This window comes from Mytilus californianus, unplaced genomic scaffold (assembly GCF_021869535.1).
Source record: "Mytilus californianus isolate M0D057914Y unplaced genomic scaffold, xbMytCali1.0.p SCAF_15, whole genome shotgun sequence".
Lineage (NCBI taxonomy): Eukaryota > Metazoa > Mollusca > Bivalvia > Mytilida > Mytilidae > Mytilus > Mytilus californianus.
Window position 1 is genome coordinate 18,175,339 of NW_026262637.1, and position 22,855 is coordinate 18,198,193.

Here is a 22,855-nt window from a genome sequence, read left to right on the forward strand (position 1 = left end):
TTGTGTACGTCAAACTCCACTACAAAAAATCTAAGGTAATTATCATTCGTCTGCCTTCATTACCAAATCAGGTTATTACCATTTACCAGACTTCACTCAGTCATATGTGATTATCATACATCTGACTTCATCACCATATCAGATAATCATCGTACAACTGATTTCACTATTGTCTCAGGTAATTATCACACATCAGACATCCGTGCATAATCAGGTATTTATCATACAACAGACTTCCTTGCCTTATCAGGTAATTATCAGACATCTGACTTCCTTGCCTAATCAGGTAATTATCATATATCTGGCTTCCTTGCCTAATCAGGTAATTATCATACATCAGACTTCCTTGCCTAATCAGGTAATTATCATACATCAGACTTCCTTGCCTAAAATCAGGTAACTATCATACATCAGACTTCCTTGCCTAATCAGGTAATTATCATACATCTGACTTCCTTGCCTAATCAGGTAATTATCATACATCTGACTTCCTTAACTAAACAGGCAATTATCATACATCTGACTTCCTTGCCTAATCATGTAATTATCATACATCAGACTTCCTTGCCTAATCAGGTAATTATCATATATCTGACTTCCTTGCCTAATCACGTAATTATCATACATCTGACTTCCTTGCCTAATCAGGTGATAATCATACATCTGACTTCCTTGCCTAATCAGGTAATTATCATACATCAGACTTCCTTGCCTAATCAGGTTATTATCATACATCTGACTTCATTACCATAAGCGCTTATAATTATGCATTAAGACTTCACTACCGTCAGAGGTAAATATCTTACATTAGACTTCACTAATCTCTCAGGTTATTAGCATACATCTGACTGCACTTACATCTACAGTAATTATCGCATATCCTTAACATTAACTAATATGTCGAATATTAATGACCCAGGGTTTGGATTATGAAACAATCAGTCGATAACCTTACGACACAAAAAAAGCCATAATGACAATATTCAGCTATATCCAAGTGTCCAAAATACGACGCTTTTATTCGCTCAAAGTCTAGAAAAGCTGTGAATGTTTTACAAAAAACTCAAATAAAAATAAAAAGATTTGACAGGTGGAATTTTCTTGAACTGAAAATCAATTCTAAATTTCAAGAATTTCAAATATGCTAAAATGTCACTTAATATCAAATCTGACAAGGTATGACTTGTTTTCTGAACCTCTTAGAACTAACAATAAGACATTTACTTGTTTTTGAGGTAATAGCGTGATCTTTGTTTTATTATTTTGTTTTGCGACCTTTTCTTGTTGTATGAAGACTTGCACTACTCCAATATATCTATGAAAGAATTCAAAGAACTATAAATGAATAAAAGCATATAATGTTTTGGTTTGTGTTTCTCTTCAGAACATAATATTTCAAACACTTGAATGCTTTTGGTATTTAAATTGACAAAGAATAATTTACAAGTGAGAGGTTTAGCTAGCTATAAAACCAGGTTTAATCCATCATTTTCTACACAAGGAAATGCCTGTACCAAGTCAGGAATATCACAGTTGTTTTCCATTCGTTTGATGTGTTTGAGATTTTGATTTTGCCATTTTATGAGGGACTTTCCGTTTTGAATTTTCCTTGGAGTTCGGTATTTTTGCTCTTTTACTTTTTAAGTTTGTTAGTGAAGAAAAAGATTATTTTCTGAAAATTGAATTTTCACATAATGTAAATTCTGATTGAAAAGAATTTGATTTTGTTATAAAAATGAACACCGAAAGAAAATTAGATTATCAATTTGTTAAACAAAATACCTTATCTTAGATATCAGGATAGAAAATAATTGTTTGCATTTGTGTTTCCAAATAATTATATGATCAATATTTGATATTTCTAAGCTTAAAAATGTTGACTCAATTGCTAGATTCAAAGCTTGAAATTTGGAAAATAGTAGTTTAATGAAGTATTCAAGTAATAATACTTTGTGAGCATGGCATTCCAATAAAAAAATGAAAACAACACTTTAAAATATGCATGCGTCCGAAGCACTTTTTCTGGATTTACCTTCCCCAGGAACATCCAAAGCCGAATATGTTAAAGCCTAGGGTGTATAAGAACAGAAACAGTTAAAGAGCTATACGACCAAAACGTACTTAAAAATAATTGTCAACTCCATCTAAGGTCAACTTTGCCTGAGGGAGTTGAAACCTTAGTTTCTTAATAATTTTTAAATTTATAAACGGACAATATAAGAAAGGTTTGTTATAAATCATGTCAGTACCGAAGTACCGACTACTGAGCTGATGATACCCTCGGGGACTGGTAGTCCACCAACAGCGGTATAGACTCAATGCAGTAAAAAGTGAAAACAACTCTTAAAATTTCATGCGTCCGAAGCGCTTTTCTGGATTTATCTTCATCAGGAACACTCAAAGCCGAATATTTGAAAACCAAGAATGTCTGAGAACTGAAACAGTAAAAGAACTAATTGACCAAAAACGGACTTAAAAATAATTTTCAAGTCTATCTAATGTCAACTTTGCCTGAGGGAAATGAAACCTTAGTTTCTAAATAATTATCAAATTCATAAACGGACAATTTAAGAAAGATAAAATTGAGAATGGAAATTAGGAATGTGTCAAAGAGACAACAACCTGACCAAAAGAGCAGATAACAGCCGAAGGCCACCAATGGGTCTTCAACACAGCGAGAAAATTCCGCACCCGGAGGCGGGCTTCAGCAAAACAAAATGTGTACTAGTTGAATGAAAATGGACGTCACAATAAACTCCAAAACATATAAATGAACTAAAATGAGAAAAACATACAAGACAAACAAAAGCCAGAGGCTCCTGAACTTGGACAGGCGCAAAAATTTAAGAAAGGAAGTACCGACTACTGAGCTGATGATACCCTCGGGGACTGTTAGTCCACCAACAGCGGTTTGACTCAATGCAGTAAAAAGTGAAAACAACTCTAAAATTTCATGCGTCCTGGGCGCCGAATATTTGAAAACCAAGGATGTATAAGAACCAAAATAGTTCAAGAGGCATAGGACCAAAAAGAACATCAGAATAATATCCAAATCCATCTAAGGCCAATAAATAAGCATACACGCTCTTTTTTCCTGTGTCATAATTCTGTATATATCATGACGATACAATACATTAGAATGCTTATCAGAATGTAATATCTTTAGTTTTATATTAAAGGGTAAGCCATTAACTGCCATGTGCTGGGGTCACAACGATAGAAGATTATTCATGGCTTCGGGACATAATTTGTTTGTGGCCTGGGTTATCAAGCATGTAGCGCCTTTGCAGTTCATGTGCCAAAGAACAATACAAAATTGTGTTCGAAATGAGAAAAATACTCATCTGATACCTCTTCCTACTAGACTACGCCATAGTGTTCAGGAATTATTTTCACCTACAATTAAGGTATGTATAATAAAAGTTATTGTGAAACTGCCTATTCTAGAGGTGGCGTGATTCAGATGTGGATACTAAAAAATTCTAAAGATCTTTTAGAGTACATACAATCTAAGACTCTCTCATCTTGCAATAGTATTAAAACATTTGACTTTTCTACACTTTACACAAGTATTCCCCATTCCAAACTAAAAGACAAATTGAAAGAGTTGGTATTACTTTGTTTCATTAAAAAGAATAGCAAACGTAGATACAAGTATCTTGTCTTGGGGAGGGATAAATCCTACTTTGTAAAGAATCACTCTGATTCAAACAAAAAATTCTCTGAAACTGACATTATCAAGATGCTTGATTTCTTGATTGACAACATATTTGTTACGTTTGGAGGACTTGTTTTTCAACAGACTGTCGGAATTCCAATGGGAACCAATTGTGCCCCGTTTCTTGCCGACTTGTTTCTTTATCATTATGAGGCTGACTTCATACAGGAACCTCTTAGGAAGAAAGATAAGAAGTTAGCAATATCCTTTAACTCTACGTTCCGCTATATAGATGATGTTCTCTCACTAAATAATACAAAATTTGGTGACTATGTTGAACGAATCTATCCCATCGAACTAGAGATAAAGGATACTACAGATACAGTTAAGTCTGCCTCATATCTTGACTTACATCTAGAAATTGACAATGAGGGTCGCTTGAAAACAAAACTTTACGACAAAAGAGATGATTTCAGCTTCCCAATTGTGAACTTTCCATTTCTATGTAGCAACATTCAAGCAGCGCCTGCATACGGAGTATATATCTCCCAATTGAGACGATATTCCCGGGCTTGTGTTTCATATCATGATTTCCTTGATAGAGGATTGCTGCTCACAAGGAAGCTATTAAGCCAAGAGTTCCAAATGGTGAAGTTGAAATCATCCCTTCGTAAATTTTACGGACGCCATCACGAGTTAGTTGACCGTTATGGAATAACCGTTTCACAGATGATATCGGATATGTTCCTTATGTCGTAACTACAATACCCTTCCCTTTTCACGAATGTGACTTACCGAATTAGACTATTCACCGGATTTGTAATAACATAAGCAACACGACGGGTGCCACATGTGGAGCAGGATCTGCTTACCCTTCCAGAGCACCTGAGATCACCCCCAGTTTTTGGTGGGGTTCGTGTTGCTTAGTCTTTAGTTTTCTATGTTGTGTCATCTGTACTATTATTTGTCTGTTTGTCTTTTTATTTTTGGCCATGGCGTTGTCAGTTTGTTTTCGATCTATGAGTTTGACTGTCCCTCTGGTATCTTTCGTCTCTCTTTTATTACATGATTGTAATATTTTAGTTTCGTATTTATCATGAATAGTTTAAAATACATAATTCATTTTTCATGTTTCTAGTGAGCATACTATACCCCCGTTCATCAATTGTGAGTTTGTTTTCGATTGACGAGTTTGAATGTCCCTTTGGTATCTTCTGTCTCTCATGATTAGGAGAAAGTCATAGTCTGTGTTCCTCACAATATATTCGCAATACCGTAAGCGGACTTTCGGTCAAATATTACATAAAAAATTAAGCCTGGAAAAATCGAAAATATTTCACTTGGGTACACCAGATTAAGATAAAACCATGTTGTGTGCATGGACATACTATCGTTTTTTTACGAAACCAAGATGAATTCCCTCTTTTATTGTTAAAACATTTTAACTCTTTGAGTAATTTGGTCCGCTAGAAATAAAAATAGCAAGGAACATTGTGGAAAGGTCGGTGGTTAAATGAGAAATTACGTATTGATTGGTTGATACCTTGAATGACGTACAATTATTTCAGGCGTTATTAAAAAGAGAACAAGTTAACCATAAATTCATAAGTTATATTCGGTACAGTTGGTCTGCAACTGCTAAAAGAGGGCATGTTAGATTGCGATGAGTTTGAATGTCCCTCTGGTATCTTTCGCCCCTCTTGTAACAATTCGCTGATAACTACGTAAGGGGTCTGGTGCGTGACAAAATTTTTGTCCCTATTTAACATACCATAGTTTAACAGTAGCTGTCTCCGTTTCCTATCCTTGATTCTGAACTAATTTTACAGAACTTACCTGTTGAATGTATTGTTCTTATTTAGTGTGTATTAGTACAGCATTAAACAATTCTAAATTCATCTTTTAATGCAGCGATCATTACATAGAAGGTTGGTTATCTTTAAAAATAAACTACACTTAATTTCAAATAATGGACAGTTTGTGCGATACAAGACTTCCTGGAAAACGTGTAACCGATACCGAAACCACTAAACTAAAAAACTCTTTCATGTTAGTGCTATTCAAATTCCTCTTGCGAGAAAGATTTTATCAGCTTCAAGGAGAACCGATAAAGGCACCCTTATTATGTATTGCCTACAGAACTAAGTACTTGACGAAAGTAAGTTTTCTTACTAAAGTTATTGAATGCCTGTGGGCGATGTTGACGTCTATGTCTGTTCATATTTGCAACTGGCATCGATAAATTGCGAACATATTTCACAAGCACTGATATTTAAAACAAAGGATTTGCAGCTTTATCAAAGTGTTATAAACATGAAAGATATGCCGGAAGGTTATATGGTAGAGGTTTCAAACTGAAAAATGCACTTCTGAAACATTCACGATTCGAAAATGATGGCTCAAATAATATATTATGTACGTCTCTTCCTTATTGCTAAGTTTCTAAATCGAGATTAAACTTGATGATAATAAGATTAGTTCAAAATAATTACTTAAAGAGATTTTCATTAGTATCAAAATCAAGGAAAACAACTTAAATTCGAGGAACACAAAAACCTTTAAGTTCGATGCTTAAACCCAATGGGTTTTTTCATTGTATTATCTTTTCGCAAATAAGATTAATAGATGAATAATGTTGTGAAGTTTGGGAATAATGTTACATCTGATGAAGAACAGTCCAAAATAGCAACATTATTCATCATTAAAGAACAGAAATTATTCAATATCATAAAAAGTCTTTCTATCATCATTTGATAACCAGAATATTACCTCATATCTGACTAATTAAGTTACCAAAGTATTACTTTACCGTATCAAATCAATAACTGCGTTATTGCTATAGAAGTCGACAAAGGATTTTGCAGGAACTGAATCATGTTCATTGAGTTCCAGATACAATGACATGAATTAGAATTATTAGTTTGATCTGTTAAATGTTGATGGATTTGCCAATGAAGTCATTTTCATCCGTATCTTTTCGTGTCGTACTATTATATCTCCATTGTTATACAGCAGTGATCCTTAACGACATATAGAGATCATAATGTAATACCAATTAATTATTTTACGATCGATGCAACAGCGGTAAAAGGCATTCAATAATTAAAGTCATGAAGGACACAAAAGTGACTACATTAAAATGAATATTAAACATTGGAAAAGAGGATAATTGAAGAATAAAAACCCCAGATATATGATTAAACAACAGTTTGATTAAGATCATACCTGATCGTGCTTATTCCGTAATTACGTATCAAATATAATGAATAAGTACAAAACGTGTATCAACACACACCTATTAATTTTGTTGTATATATTGTCTTTCAATATAAGGCTAACGATAGCACGAACAACTATATTTGATGTATACAGAAACAAGGAACTTAAAACAAATGATTGCCAATTTTATATATAAAGATCGTATAATGACATTCAACGGTCTTATCCATGACCATTCTTCAATTTGAAATTGAACTAATATCTTGAGTAACGAAAACAAACCGATTTTGCTTAAAACATTTGTTTCACACAACATGATTTTTTCTTGAAAAGATTACAGTTTAAACTGAATTATCACGTGATCAAACGTTTATCACAGAAAACGAAATACCGAAGAAAATGTTAGTTTCAGCACTTATTGTTTTCTGTAGTTTATTTTACGGACAATGGTAATTGTACGGAGTTACTTAGTGTTCTTCTAAGATATGAACGACACATGAGCCAAACACTTTCAAATATTCGAAAAAATCATTCTAGACTATAGTGTGTCTTTCTATGTTGTGATGTTATACTATTGTTTCAGAAAAGGGAGAAGGTTTGGTACCATTGAAACGTTTAATCTCGCTGCAAATGTTTGCGCCTGTCCTATTTCAGGAATCTGATGTACAGTAGTTGTCGTCTGTTTATGTAGTTCATACGTGTTTCTCGTTTCTCGTTTTTATATAGATTAGACCGTTGGTTTTCCCGTTTGAATGGTTTTACACTAGTAATTTTTTGGGGCCCTTTATAGCTTGCTGTTCGGTGTAAGCCAATGCTCCGTGTTGAAGGCCGTACCTTAACCTATAATGGTTTACTTTTATAAATTGTTACTTGGATGGAGAGATTACACCATCCTTCTTTTCTTACAGAGCTACATTCCAGACCCATTCAAATTAAGAGAGTTCATCAGTACACCGCCTCCAAGTATTGAACGATTGTATTGTACAATGGTCAGACATGGTGAAGAAAGTTCAGGAGGTCACTACATCCTATACTTAGAATATCTCGGTGGACTCATTCCATTACTAAAAGGAAAAAGAGCCAGTAAATTACGTCCAGATTTTGTTGTATACGATCCAAAAATTAAACCAACATGGGTCGGAGATGGTAAGTTTTAATAAGAAACTGCAAATATGCATGATTGATTTGCTTTGGAATAATTTATACTTGAAAAATACAATACTTCTTAAACACTGTATTTCCACGACGCACATGGCAAGGAGAAACACAATTTGTAATAACAATCTTCAAAATGCATCAAAAGTAACAGCTCCATGGAATATGATTAAATATGCATAAAAAGTATAAGTTTATGAATAATTAATAAAAAAAAAATGTAGAAGATAGCAAAGGGAGAATCAAAACAAAAAGTTGGAGAGAGTCTGACGAAACTATGGCAAAAAAACTAAATATGACGAAAAGGCAATCTACAAACCACTACATAAACATTAAAGATTGAGCAACATAAACACAGTCAAAAAACGAAGGTGATATCAGGTGCTCGCAAAGGGTAAGCACATTCGTGCAGTTTCATTCGGTGATGTAACAATCAAGGAAAATAGGACGTAGGAATTGCTATGACAAATGGACCATATCTGAGGTCATCTGTGACAGAGATATTCCATAACGATTCATTTAAATAAAAGAACAAGTCGGCTAAAAGAGAAGGACAGTTGCTTCCCATTGGAACGCCAATTGTCTGATAAAAACAAGTCTTTCTTAGCTTTTGGTTTAATTCAGAGTGTTTTTAATTTTTACAAAATATGATTTATCCTTTCCAAACACAAGAAATGTGTATCAATAAAAGTGTATACACTTTCGCTGATGCACATATCATGGGAAACACAAGTTTCAATAAAAATCTTCACAATGGACCAAAGGTAACAGCTGCAAGTACATATAGTATAATAAAAATTTGAAACATAATCCATAAATTTATTTGTCTTTTAAAACAAAAGGACTTGTTTTAAGAATTTTATCTTTTATTCTGTCAAATAAGTATACAGATTTACAATGTCGGATTTTTCTACATTGTAAATCTATTTTGATACCATTAACTCGAATTTTTATGTTTTTAAATGAAAGTTTCAATTTTGTAAATAATGAATTTGATAAGGGTAAAATTGATTCAAAGGTGACAGTTTTATAACGTATGATATGGTTGTTAAAACATGATCTGCACACACGTCTATAGATATGTGTAGTGTTTTGAGGACTTAAATTCATGGTAAACCTTGCTCGTAAATAAACGATATATCTATACATGTACAGTTCAATATCATATGTAAGTCTTGCTGTAGAACAATGGTGATAAAATTCTGTACATTCTTTCTGTTTTTTTTTCTTTCTCTCAGGTACTACGCATTATGAGTATGACGTGGAATCTTCTACAGACTCAGATGATGATTTATCTTCAGAAGGATGTGGATCTCCACGAATGCAGAGGAGAAAACGTCCCAAACAATTTCGGGCAGAAAAAGTTGAAAGATCAATCACATTTAGAACTCTTCATGATCTTCTCTTTGACGATAACTTACCGGAGGTAAACAAGGTTTAAATTAAGGCTACAGTAGTTTATCGTCGTTTAAATCTCACAAATCGATTAAGAAAACAAATTAAGGTAATGCGCAAAAAACAAGGAATCGCATGAACCCCAAAAGGAGCGCGACATGGTGCGTAGGCAGGACAAACGTCTCATGCTATACATGCATTACCAACGTTCAGTGAACATGTCACAACCAGTGATAGGACACAATCGGTTAAATTACAGATTTTGCTTCTTTTTTTGTATAAAAAAAAATCTAAATAAACTCATCATAGATACGAGGATTAGAATTGTGTACGCCAAACGCATTTATTCTATATAAGACTCATCAGTGACGCTCTTAGACTGCACATACATGTTGCTAGTGAGTTGCGATACATACATATCGTATCAGTCAACTAAAGTTACTTACAGCTCTGTTTGTGTATAAGGAGCACACCTGCTCTAATGAATAGATATAAGAAGGTGTGGTATGAGTGCCAATGAGACAACTCTCCATCCAAGTCACAATTTGTCAAAGTAAACCATTATAGGTCAAAGTACGGCCTTCAACACGGAGCCTTGGCTCACACCGAACAGCAAGCTATAAAGGGCCCTAAAAATGACTAGTGTAAAACCATTCAAACAGGAAAACCAACATACACTGAACGAATAGATTTGATATATGACAAAATGTAAATACAAAATTAATAAAACAAGGGGGTTAGATGTTTTAGAATGTTAGAAAGACAACCATAACCTTGGACAAAACGCCGCCAAATAGTCCGTATAGTATGAATATGCACAAGCGTAACGTATCAATTTAGATAAGTAAACGCCATCGATGGAGCAAATGGTATGTCACTGTTGAAAAATGGGAAATTGACATTTGGAAAGTAGAATGCCTTACGTGTGTCATAGATTCTAGTCCATTTGTGTCATTGAACGAGGAACAAATTAAAATATAAACAGGTTAAAAATGTAAAACCATGTATCTAACCTACATATAATTTGTTCAGGAACAACTGAAGCGAAAGACGTTCACTGATTTTTTTGTAATCTGTAAGGATTTTTGCCTTTTATTTCGAAATTGAAAATTTTATTCGTCGGACATTTTTGAAATAACAGAACAAAACGAGACAGAAGATTAAAAAACATTAAAAAATGTAGCATTTATAGAAATAGACAACACCATGGGCGAAAAAGAAAACCAACGAAATGATAAACAACAGAAAATTTAGGAAAGAAAAAAAATGTTAAATGCTTTTTTATTTGATATTCTGAACAACACAACCATATTGCCATTAAAGAAGAAAGAACAAAAAATGAATAGACAAAACTGTACATAAACAAATAAAGATTGATTTAAACACGAAAAAAACGCACCAAAACCGGAGTTTGAGAGCACGATATGGATAAGTAGTTCCCGCTCCACTAGTAGCAACCTTCGTTTTGCTAATTGAAAGTAAAAATACGATGATATGTGGCGTCACGAAGATTGAAAGGAGTCTTTATATTTACCTGAGATTTTATTTTGCTACATAGACGATAAAGTACTTTAATTTTTGCTGTTACGGTGTAAATGAAGCAACATAAGTATTTTTTGTTTGTTATAAAGATTGATGTTTAAAGCATCTTGAACAGCATCATTTTTTTAATGTAAAAAAAGATGGCCAGTAACGGATATCGTACCCACATAGGTATACTTAAATGTTATAGGAAAACATTATGTGTATGATGTTCAACGGCAAAATTGTAGTTAAATTCTTAAAAGGTTTACAATGCTAAAGCGTGTTTACAGAGATATTATTTTTGTAATTGTAGAGCAGCCGCTTAGTGGAAGTGACTTCTAATATATGGGGTACAAAATTCCAAATCAATGGTGTTGCACCATTTTTGCCAGAGGATCTTGGGAATATTGTTTATAAAACCAGTCTACTTCATCTTCAGCCTAGACAAATGGCTATAACAGTCACTGGATTGCAATCTAGTCATCAACAACTCTCGCGAGACTCTAATTTTACACCTGCAGGCAGTGGCGCAGATGATGATTATATATGTAAGATGTATATAATTAATTGTAATAGGATGAGAGGAAGAAAAGTTCATTTAATTAACAGACATTTTTCTTCACAATTTACCGAGAACACACAAAATATACAAGTTCTATGTTATAAGATCAAATAGGGCAAAAGGTTGTCGCAGTGTCATTTGTGAGTTAAAGTGAAAGTTTATATATCTGCAGTAAAAACTTTAATATATAGCTTTTGATTTTTCTAATTTGAAATAGATTAACAATTTACTTTAGAAGCGATATAGCAAGTGTACAACATCAAGTTATTGTTGAGGAAAAAGAGACGAAAATGCTACCAAAGATGGAAAATGTTCATAGTTATCTGAGACAAAAAATATGCAATAACTGTCAACCACTTTAAAATGGCTTCCATAAAACTTTCTATTAAGGAATAAGATTTCTAGGTATTGCCTGTCTTAACGTTATTTTATCTGATTACTATCAAAAAGGAGGTATATGGTGTACGTTAGTGAAGCAACCAAGCAAACCGTCAGCTCAAGAAAACAAGAAAAGATACACACCTTTACGGCTTTCAACAATAGATATGTGTCTATACCCAGTTCCATGCCTTTAATAACCCCTAGTCTGGCATGTTGTGAAGCAGGTTTTACAGTTTTATTTTATATAACATCAAATTAATTGTTGAAGGCCGTACGGTGACCCATAGTTGCTAACTTGTATATCACTTGGTCTCTGATGGAGAGTTGTTTCAATGGCAATCATGCCACACTTCTTATTTTTATATAGTTTTATTTTACCCCAAAAAAGTTGTAATTCATTTTTGTGCAATATTGAATATGATGATGTGCGTTTTTTCAGCCCTCAATATTGGTGGTATTGAAAGTATGGAAGAAGAAAGTCTTACCATTATAGAGACAGAAAATGGATTAAATACACAATTTACGTTAAATGTTACTCGGGAAGACAATCTCTACATTGACACATCATCGGACAATCCTGTGTCAAATGGGATCAATGGGTCAGGTTGCCGTGGGACAAATATGAAAAACAGGGTATTGTCTCCAGCCTCAGACACATTTGCTCACAATAAAGCATTTTCTTGTGAATCACAGGAAATCCTTAAAGACAAAATTTCAAATCAGGGTGCTATTCCAAAAGTTCGCGCGATAGCCGGATCTTCATCTTCATCAAATGGATGTGATGTAACTCCTGGAATAAAATGTAGTATGTCAGAAAATGTTAATGCTGTTGCTCAAAATTTAGTGTTCACAGATGTGAAATCTGAAACAAGTTCTCCTGAATCGCCTTCTTCAAATACAAGTAACAATCTATATGAAGATGTACAGAATTTACTCAGATGTGACGAAGTCAATCGTTGGGCAGATCTTGCGAATTGTCCAATCAAGTACATTGATGATGACAATATAAGTATTCGTCGTGTCAATTCACAAGAATCTATGTTAATATGCGATTCAAGTCAACTACTTCGTAGTAATTCAGGAAAAGAAAGAAGACTTTATTTTTCATCTGCTTCTACAGCTACAACGAAACTTGATAATGGATTGTCCCTTGAACATCGAGACAGTATTTATTCAGTTGATTCCGATAATGAGACTTGTTTTGATATTGCCGATGACATGAACATAGATGTAAAAAGTGAAAATGTTCTTTCAAATCATGAATTTTACCCAAGTGGACGTAAACTTCGAGAAAGCACATCTCTTCCATCTTCGCCTCTAAAGCGTTTAGACAACCAAGAATCTCCAACATATAAAATTCGTGAAGAAGCAATGAAAAGCAAATGTAAACATCACAGTCCTATATTCAAACGGAAATCAAAATATCTCCGACAGCACGAACTTTCATCGGAGGAACTTTCTTCCTGTCTAAAAGAAAACAATCAAAATTTTAGTTATAAAAACCTGGAATCGTTTCAAAAATCTCAGTTAAAACAGAAGGTACGTCACTTAATATTTAATAATTTCAGATTTGATACATGAGAAATGTTTATGGATATTATCTAACGACGTATTCTGTCGCCACACTTTTTGTTCTCACTGATCAGACGGTTCTTTTCATAAAATGTTTTCGTTTAAATCATAGCCTGTATTCTTGTCTAATCAATATTCTTTTCTTTGTTATAGTTGTATCGTTTGATTGCTGTCTTATTGACTCGAATTCTCTTTTTGTATTGAAATGCTAATATATAGTAGAAGTTTTTTTTAGTTTTTTTTGAGAATGACATTTATATAAAAAAATATATAAACAAGAAATGATTTTATACGAACAAAAGATGTCATAAGAAAACTGATTTTCAATAACATCTAATGAACGGGTTTTAAAATAATCAATTTTAAATATTCAGTTGACCTACGATAAAAGAAATGTAATTGTAAAGCTCAGTCAAATTAAAACAACATTCCCAACTGATGCTACTTCCTAAAAAACCAATAATCATATATCCCGTCTGAATTTGACAAATCATCCAGAGTTGAGAAATCCATTCATTTGAGAAAACATAATCTAATCATATTAACAGAGAAGTTGAAAAAAGTAGAGTTAAAAAAATTAACACTTCATTGATAACTCTTGTGTACCAAACTGCAAACTAAAAGAAGATCTGCACTTTGAAACTACGCTTGCCATGGACAATTTTTTGGAACAGTGTATTGAGAATATTGCCTTTCTTGTGGCAACGTGAATGTCATGTGACCTTACTTAGTACTTTTGTATGGGCTCCTTAGCATTAATTGTGACATTCATTTATCACACAGCAGAGAACTGACGGCTTATTCTTTTATTCTACATATTTATGCCGTGACCAGGATAATCAAAGAACTCGTCAATATAGATTAATTTGTGTTGACATGACATGAAAGTTTTGACACATTTAAGGAAACCAACACAGTTTCAGCGGAAGCTTCTACGCAACACTATAATGACGACAGGCAATAAATGAACATATCGAATGGTATTTGTCACTTCTGTTATGAAAGAGAAACGTTATACCTGTTGTTTATTGTAAAGGAGTGGGCCAATTTCCCCTGAATTTATTTCACTTAAGGGCCATTTTTAAAAAGACTTTCGATCTTTACTTAAATTTATTGTATCATAGCCAAATGTGTGAACTTTAAGGTTCTAGCAATGATTTGGTTTATTTCTAAACAGATCATCAACATAAACGCCTGAAGAATTCTCCAAAGCCGTAATTTTGAGAGATTTTGGAAAATTTCGAGTTTTTAGCTATGTATTGTCCTTTGCATACACAGACCTAAGTCAGGAATCTAATGTTCAGTAGTTGTCGTTTGTTGATGTGGTTCATAATTGTTTCTCGTTTCTCGTTTTTTATATAGATGAGACCGTTGGTTTTCCCGTTTGAATGGGTTTACACTAGTAATTTTTGGAGCCCTTTATAGCTTGCTGTTCGGTGTGAGCCAAGGCTCCGTGTTGAAGACCGTACATTTGACCTATGATGGTTTACTTTTATAAATTTTGACTTGGATGGAGGGTTGTCTCATTGGCACTCATACCACATCTTCTTATATCTATACAAAATTGTATTTATATTGTGTCATAGATCAAACTTATTCGTTCAGTGTATGTTGACTTGTTTTTGTTTATATGTCTTTTTGATCGAGTTAAGCTATTTCAATTCATATTTTTTAGTGTGTCTTTTTAGCTCACCTGGCCCAAAAGGGCCAAGTGAGCTTATCTCATCACTTGGCGTCCGTAGTCCGTCGTCGTCCGTTAACTTTTACAAAAATCTTCTTCTCCGAAACTACTGGGCCAAATAAAACCAAACTTTGCCTAAATCATCCTTAGGGTATCTTAGGTTTAAAAAATGTATCCGATGACCCCGCCCATCAACCAAGATGGCCGCCATGGCTAAAACAAGAACATTGCGATAAAATGCAGCTTTTTGGTTTATATCTCTGAAACTAAAGCATTTAGAGCAAATCTGACAGGGATTATAAAGTTCATCAGGTCAAGATTTATCTGGCCTGAAATTTTCAGACGCATTAGACAACCCGTTGTTGGGTTGCTGCCCCTGAAATGGTGATTTTTAGGAAATTTTTGCAGTTTTTTGGTTATCTTGAATATTATAGTAGATAGAGATAAACTGTAAACAGCAAAATCGTTCAGCAAAGTAAGATCTACAAATAAGTCAAACATGACCAAAATTGGCAATTGACCCCATAAAGAGTTATTGTCCTTTAAAGTCAATTTTTAAACTACTGGGCCAAATTGAACCAAACTTGGCCTTAGTCATCCTTAGGGTATTTAGTTTAAAAAATGTATCCTATGACCCCGCCCATCAACCAACATGGCCGACATGGCTAAAAATAGAACATAGGGGTAAAATGCAAGTTTTTTCTATTATTTTGTGAATCATTATAAATAGAGAAAATCTGAAAGGAGCAACAATATTCAAAATGATGAGCTCTACCAATTGTCCATATACGTCAAAACTGTCAGACAAATTCTTATAGGATTTATTGCCCAGGATTTATTGCCCATAAATGACAAATTTTACCTTTTTTTTTTCATTTTTGCCTATTATTATGAAAACTACGGTATTAAGAGAGAAACATTTTTTTTCGTTATGCCTTATATGATTTAAATTATAATAGATGAATAGACACTTTAAATCACAAAAATGATCAGCAAGGCAACATCTATTAAAAAGTCAAATTTTGCCGATATAGTTTGTAGACTGTCACCCTTCATAGGTGTGATTGCTCTTAAATAAGGAGTTTTTTTACCCTTTGTGTTTTGAGCAAAAACTAAAGAAGATAGAGAGAAACTAAACAGACTAAAAGATCAGTAATACAAGATCAACCAAAATAGAGATTTTTATCATGAAGTCTATTCCCGTCTACAATAGTGGAGAGTGTCCTTTGTTAGATATGCACACAGACCAAGGTGAGCGACACAGGCTCTGAAGAGCCTCTAGTTATGTTGTAATGTTACACTACTGTTTCAGGTTAGGGTGAAGGTTGACGCCTCTTAAAACGTTTGAACCCGCTGCATTTGTATGTACCTGTACTAAGTCAGGAGCCTATTGTTCAGTGGTTGTCGTTTGTTGGTGTGGTTCATAAGTGTTTCTCGTTTTTTTATATAGATTAGACCGTTGGTTTTCCTGTTAGAATTGTTTTTACACTAGTCATTTTGGGGCCCTTTATAGCTTGTTGTTCGGTGTGAACCAAGGCTCCGTGTTGAAGGCCGTACTTTGACCTATAATTGTTTACTTTTTACACATTGTGACTTGGATGGAGAGTTGTCTCATTGGCACTCATACTACATCTTCTTATTTACATTAATTTGGAGTGATATATTTGATTTAACGAAGGAATTTTATATCAATAAAGGCACATATATAACGAGTATACCCAACACAAAAAAGAAAAAAAACTGTTTGAGTATGAATGTCTATAGGGCGGTGTATAAATAACGATTCTTGATACTTAACTTGCAACTACTATTGGGTTTTATGGCAATATAGAAATGTCATTCTATTAACTAAATATTAAGGAACCCTTGGTGCTATAGGCTCATTGTAAGCAGTAACCCTCAATGAAGGAAACTATGGACTGGAGTGTAGTATCAACTGGTAGATTCTAACTCCATACGCAGGCGCTTCTAGAATGTTGCTACACAGAAATGGAAAGCAAGTTCACAATTTGAAAATTTAAGTCATCTCTTTTGTCAAAAGTTTCGTTTCAACCAAACCTCGTTGTCAATTTCTAGATGTTAGTCAAGATATGAAGCAGACATATCGTTGGTATTCTTCATTTCCAGTTATCTAGGACAGATGCAGTCAATATAGTCACCAGACTAGCCACTATCCGGTATGTTAAGGAAGTTTCTGTCGACTGCTTATGGCTATTTTGTAGTGTTATGTTATATTGTTTGTTAATTTGAAAAAAAAAGTTTAATAACATAAGCGTAGAAAGATAAAAGAACAGAGTTCCAATGTACCCCGCGTTACACATATTTTATCTATCCAACTTTTTTACAAATATCTTGGAGAAATGAAGGCTTGAGAGCAAATATAATGCAATTTCCAATATTATTGATATTTCCAAGGGGGCATACAACTCTTTTAAATATTATACTTTATCGGCACTGATTTTCGAACTTGTCTGAGACATTGCTTATATAAACCTTCGATATAAATTTGATAAAAATCTGGCAAGAATTGTACACATAAGAGTTCCAACAATGCAATTTTCCATATAATTAATATTTCCAAGGGGTATAACTCTTTTAAAAATAATTGATTGGCACTGATTTTCGAACTTGTCAGAGACCTTGCTGATATAAACCTATATGAGTTTCATAAAAATCTGGCAGGAATTGTACACATGAGAACGAACCTAACAAGGGCATTTTTCATATAATTAATATTTCCAAGGTCATAACTCTTTTAAAAATAGTTGATCGGCACTGATTTTCGAACTTGTCCGAGACATTGCTGATATAAAGCTATGATATAAGTTTTATAAAAATCGGCATGAATTGTACACGTCAGAGCGCTATCAAGACCAGATGGACAGACGGATGGACGACCGGTATTTCTATGTCCCCCGCAACGCGTCCCGCGGGGGACAAAACCCATTGTGACTTGGATGGAGAGTTGTCTCATTGGCACTCATACCACATCTTCTTATAACTATAGACTGTATGTTGACCTATGTGTGTCTTGGTTATTTGTGTCGTTGGGTTATTATCTCATTGATGTATACCACACATCACACTTCTTTATTATATTTAATTCATTTAATGATAACTAATTTTTCAGATGAAAAAAGTGAGACGTAGCAGCCAGGAAGGATTGCCACAATTCGTTATGCACAACAAAGCTCCAATGTGGAATGAAAATAGTCAAGTATATCAACTTGATTTTGGAGGGAGAGTTACACAGGAATCCGCCAAAAACTTTCAAATTGAATTTCGTGGAAAACAGGTTTGTTATAATGCAAAAGTCTGAATTTAGTGTGTAAGTGTTTTTAAGTGCGGACTCAAGCCGAAAAATGGAAAGTCTGAATTTAAAAAGCCTATATTGAAACAAAAATCTCTAACATATATCTACATTTGAGGAAGATGATAGAAAAACCAAACGTGCAAAATGTGATGCACGAATGCACATTTCGTTAAAACGTTTTGCTCAGTGATATTTTGAAACCAAAAAACAAACTTGAGACGATCCATGGTTTTCAAATGAATTTTAGAAATTGGCAAACTGTTTTACAAAAAAAAAAAATCCTTAGTTATGAAAGATGGATATAGAACAAAAATATTTAATAAATCATGTCAGTGTCGAAATCATGGTGGGTGTTATTCTTTAAGCAATTTCAGCAAGACAAAAACATAACATAAATGCCACCTGTTATAACTATACATTCTATGCTTAATATTGAAAACAAAATATAGGTATTTGATCGTGTTATCTATTCTTTTTCTAAGTTTCTATCCCTACCGGAGCAAGCGAGATCACCCCCGGTTTTTGGTGGGGTTGGTGTTGCTTCGTCTCTAGTTTTATATGTTGTGTATTGTATGTTGTTGTTTGTCTTTTGGTCGTTTTTCGTTTTTTTGCCATGGCGTTGTCAGTTGGTCATCGACTTATGTGTTTGAATATCTCTTTGGTATTTTCCGCCTATCTTTTTTTAAATCGAAGTTCTGTTGTTCCAATTCCTCGTATTTTCATAAAGTTAATGTGAACAATACTGTTTACACATGTTACAGTAATCCCAGTTCTTGCGAGGTTTACATATCATTATTATGTCTGTTTGGTTTGCTCACCCAATTTTGTCAATATAACAGAACTATAAACAACTGTCATACAAGTGGGGTGTTTAGCTAGCTATAGAACCAGATTTAACCCACCATTTTCTTCGAAAAATGCCTGTACCAAGTCAGGAATATGACATTTCGAGGTCTTTTATAGCTTACTATACAGTGTAGGTTTTGTTCATTGTTGAAGGCCATACGGTGACCTTTAGTTTCTTACATTTCCTAAGTTTAATACTTACCTGTTGTTTAAGAATCATATGACTGAAACCTATCAAATCTGAGGCAGATTTTTTAAAATCACATAAACCGTGATATTGAAAAAAATAGATTTTGCTGCAACACTGAGACCAATTTTTTTTCGTTAATACTTTTTCACAATTTGCCCTTTCAAGTCGATTTCGAGGCGATTTATTTTCGTGACTTTGTTATGAATTCATATAAAAGAAGATATAAGTGTGACATATACGGACGAACCAAGTTAATGAAGAGTTGTTTTCTTTTTTGACATATTCGCGTTATTTTTGCTGTCCGCGAAAGTCGCGAAAATAAGTTATTCAACTGTATACTACACGATAAGCCATATTGAGTGTTCATGACAATCAATCCATCAAAACATTCTAATATTGTTATAGAACATTGAAAGCTTTATGTTTTCTCTATGTCTCACTGTCGACAGTTTGTCGGATTTAAATCATCAGTTACAATAACGCAGAAGATCTTAAATGAGATTTTATACGTTCTACATCGATTGCTTGTCTGTAAATAATCTATCTAAAAGCCTCTATTATGCGGCCATTCAGAACTAACAACATATAAATTACATCTTGTCGCCATATTTTCTCACTTAATTCTGCAAGAAGCCTTTGATATTCTGCTGTAATTGCACAAAAAGCAAAAACAGACAAGACGCTAATACAATAATGTTCCAAAGAAACTAACCTAGGTAATTTTATATCATTTGTATGACTGAGACCCATTTACGGATGATTCAATTTGCGTTGAATACCAAAAACGACACATGCATGTCTGAGTTTATTAGAGAGACAAATAACATACGGAAATTGAATACAGAACCATTTGAATTATGCCGACAAAAATTTAAGGATACATTTGAAAATCGTTTACACTATTGATTTTTTTAAAGTACATTTTAAGGTCAAATATTTTCCATAATGTTGGGAGACTAAACAATTCTGAAGTTTCTAACAAATTAACGGCCTGCAAAACTTAAATAACTATTCGAAAGAATAATTTTTTGGTGGAAATTAGAAAATAATGTTTATTGATTTCTAACCAAAACCCATTCAAGAACTTCTTTTTTTTTACCTTACATTTTTTAGATGTGCTTCTTTATTTTTTTTCCCGATTTCTTTTAAAGTTACACGATTTAAAATTGTTCTCAAATCTCGAATTCTGAATATATGGTTCTTACATCAATCTTAAAGTGATCTTACGTCAATCTTAAAGTGATCGTTGTGGGCATGCTAATGTCTATGCAGTATTATGTGCCATTTTTATACTGAATCAGTAGTATTTGTGTTTAATTTTAATGTCTCCATAATAAGGAATATTCTTACAGAGTAACCTAAATTCCAATATTTTTCATATGTATTTCGTTTGACTTACCAATATGCTTATTTATATATGTTATTTTCTTTTGCGATATTATATCATATTATTGCGCATACATTAAATTACAAATCAGTAAGTCAAACCACTCATATTGAATTAGTTATAGTGTATTGGATTATCTTTCTTTGATCGGTTTTATTCATATAGCTTAACATTCATTTTAGGTTATGCAGTTTGGACGCATAGATAGCAATGCATATACTCTAGACTTTCAGTATCCATTTACTGCTCTACAGGCCTTCGCTGTTGCATTAGCAAATGTTACACAGAGACTAAAATGACTGTGTTGTCGTGTTTCATGCTCACGAAGACGGAACAATCACCATACCAACATCAAAATGGCAGCCATGATCATCACAGGGTACCAATGGTCATATCGACTAATTGATATAATAGACTATGAGAAATAAAATTCATCAAGGCAATTTGTACAAATAAGGTCAAATAAAATAGTTGCGTTTAAAATGACGTTTTGGTAATGCTACGTACGATATGTATACTGAAAGGGTTATATTTATCATTGATATATACTGTATTCAAATACAGAGAATCCAGTTGCAACTCAATGGTATAAAAAGATGTCAAACCCAAAGAGTTTGGTTAATTATAGACACTTGCATTCAAAGGCTCAATTTGGCTCAAAATTAGCATAATATCTAATTCTATATTACATTGTACTTTAACTAGGAATCAGGCAAAGTGTGTCTGACGCAACGTTAAGATTTACCAAAAAATATCTATAAACAATGTGAAAGCTAATCTAAGTGACAAGTGCCTGGTTTCTAGTTGAAGTTAAGCTTAAGGTGGTATGGGAGGATAAACAACAGAAACAAATATTGAATGTTTTATTCTTTGCCAAAAAATTGTATATATTGAATGTGCTATTTTGAAAACAAAATATAATAAAAAGTATAGGTTATCGTGTTTGTTTTCAGACTTTGCAACCTTGTTGCCATCTTTGTTATGATTGTATATTAATAAAACTGAATGATTTCACATTAATTTTCGCTGATAGCTCTAAAACTATTTTTTGTTAAGAAAAGTAAAATTACCTCCCCTCACAAAAGTTAATTTTCGAAAAAAAAATAAAAAATTATGATACGATGAATCCTACGATTTTCTTTCATTGAAATACAAAGTCTCTCAAAGAATCTGCATTTGCATCAATATTTCCTATTTCAATATTGATCCATCACGATGGAATACTCCCATACTACCTTATAAACGACAGTTTTCTCAAGAATGAATTAGACTGTGTTCATTTTTCTTTTACAAACATGTAGATATAACGTAGATAATTACTACATTTTGTCCTTGTGTTTCAATTTACTTAGTAAAATTTTATTTAACATAGAAAAATATTTTATATCTAACAATGGAGAAGCGAAAAATATGTTTCTATTATAGAAAAAAAGCCTGAAATATTTCACTTCTGCATACTACCCACTTCACCCCTATATTGGTTTTATATACTTTTCAAATAACGGTACTTCAGATTTAAAGACCACATAATGTTTGTTTCTGACAATACACAAATTTTACATTTGACTTCTATAATTCATTTAATAGAATAGAGAATGGAAATGGAGAACTTTGATTAATCAAAAATTGTTTTTACTTTTTAAAACCATTTGTGTTCTATTGGTTCTACCAATTTTTACACTTATAATTGATTGAATATTTTGTGCTTAACATCAGGGGCAAGCATTTTATGCAAGTTCATGGCGAGAACAAATTAATCTATACATTAAATAAGGATTTCCTACAAGATGGGTCAGCCGGAATGAACTTCCAGTCAAATAAATGGTACGTTTGATAGAACCACACAGCTAGTGTTCTTAAAGACACCTTACGGAAGCATTAACCAGTGGTTGCTAAAAAGAGGCGGAATATATCGGAGAGGAATGAAAACTCACAAGTTGAAGAGAGACTGATAAAATCATGACTAGAAAAA

General features: G+C 33.3%; 1 protein-coding gene across 1 annotated transcript in view; it reads left to right on the forward strand.

The window, feature by feature from the left end:
* Positions 1–21,821, forward strand: part of LOC127725572 (tubby-related protein 4-like) — a 79,502-nt gene extending 57,681 nt beyond the window's left edge. Inside the window, exons 8-14 of the mRNA XM_052232636.1 lie at positions 3,180–3,407; positions 7,786–8,023; positions 9,271–9,458; positions 11,265–11,499; positions 12,334–13,433; positions 18,278–18,442; positions 21,066–21,821. Of these exons, the coding sequence (XP_052088596.1) occupies positions 3,180–3,407; positions 7,786–8,023; positions 9,271–9,458; positions 11,265–11,499; positions 12,334–13,433; positions 18,278–18,442; positions 21,066–21,182 (2,271 nt within the window). The 3' untranslated portion in view covers positions 21,183–21,821. The remainder of the gene's footprint in view (positions 1–3,179; positions 3,408–7,785; positions 8,024–9,270; positions 9,459–11,264; positions 11,500–12,333; positions 13,434–18,277; positions 18,443–21,065) is intronic.
* The last annotated feature ends 1,034 nt before the right edge of the window (positions 21,822–22,855 follow it).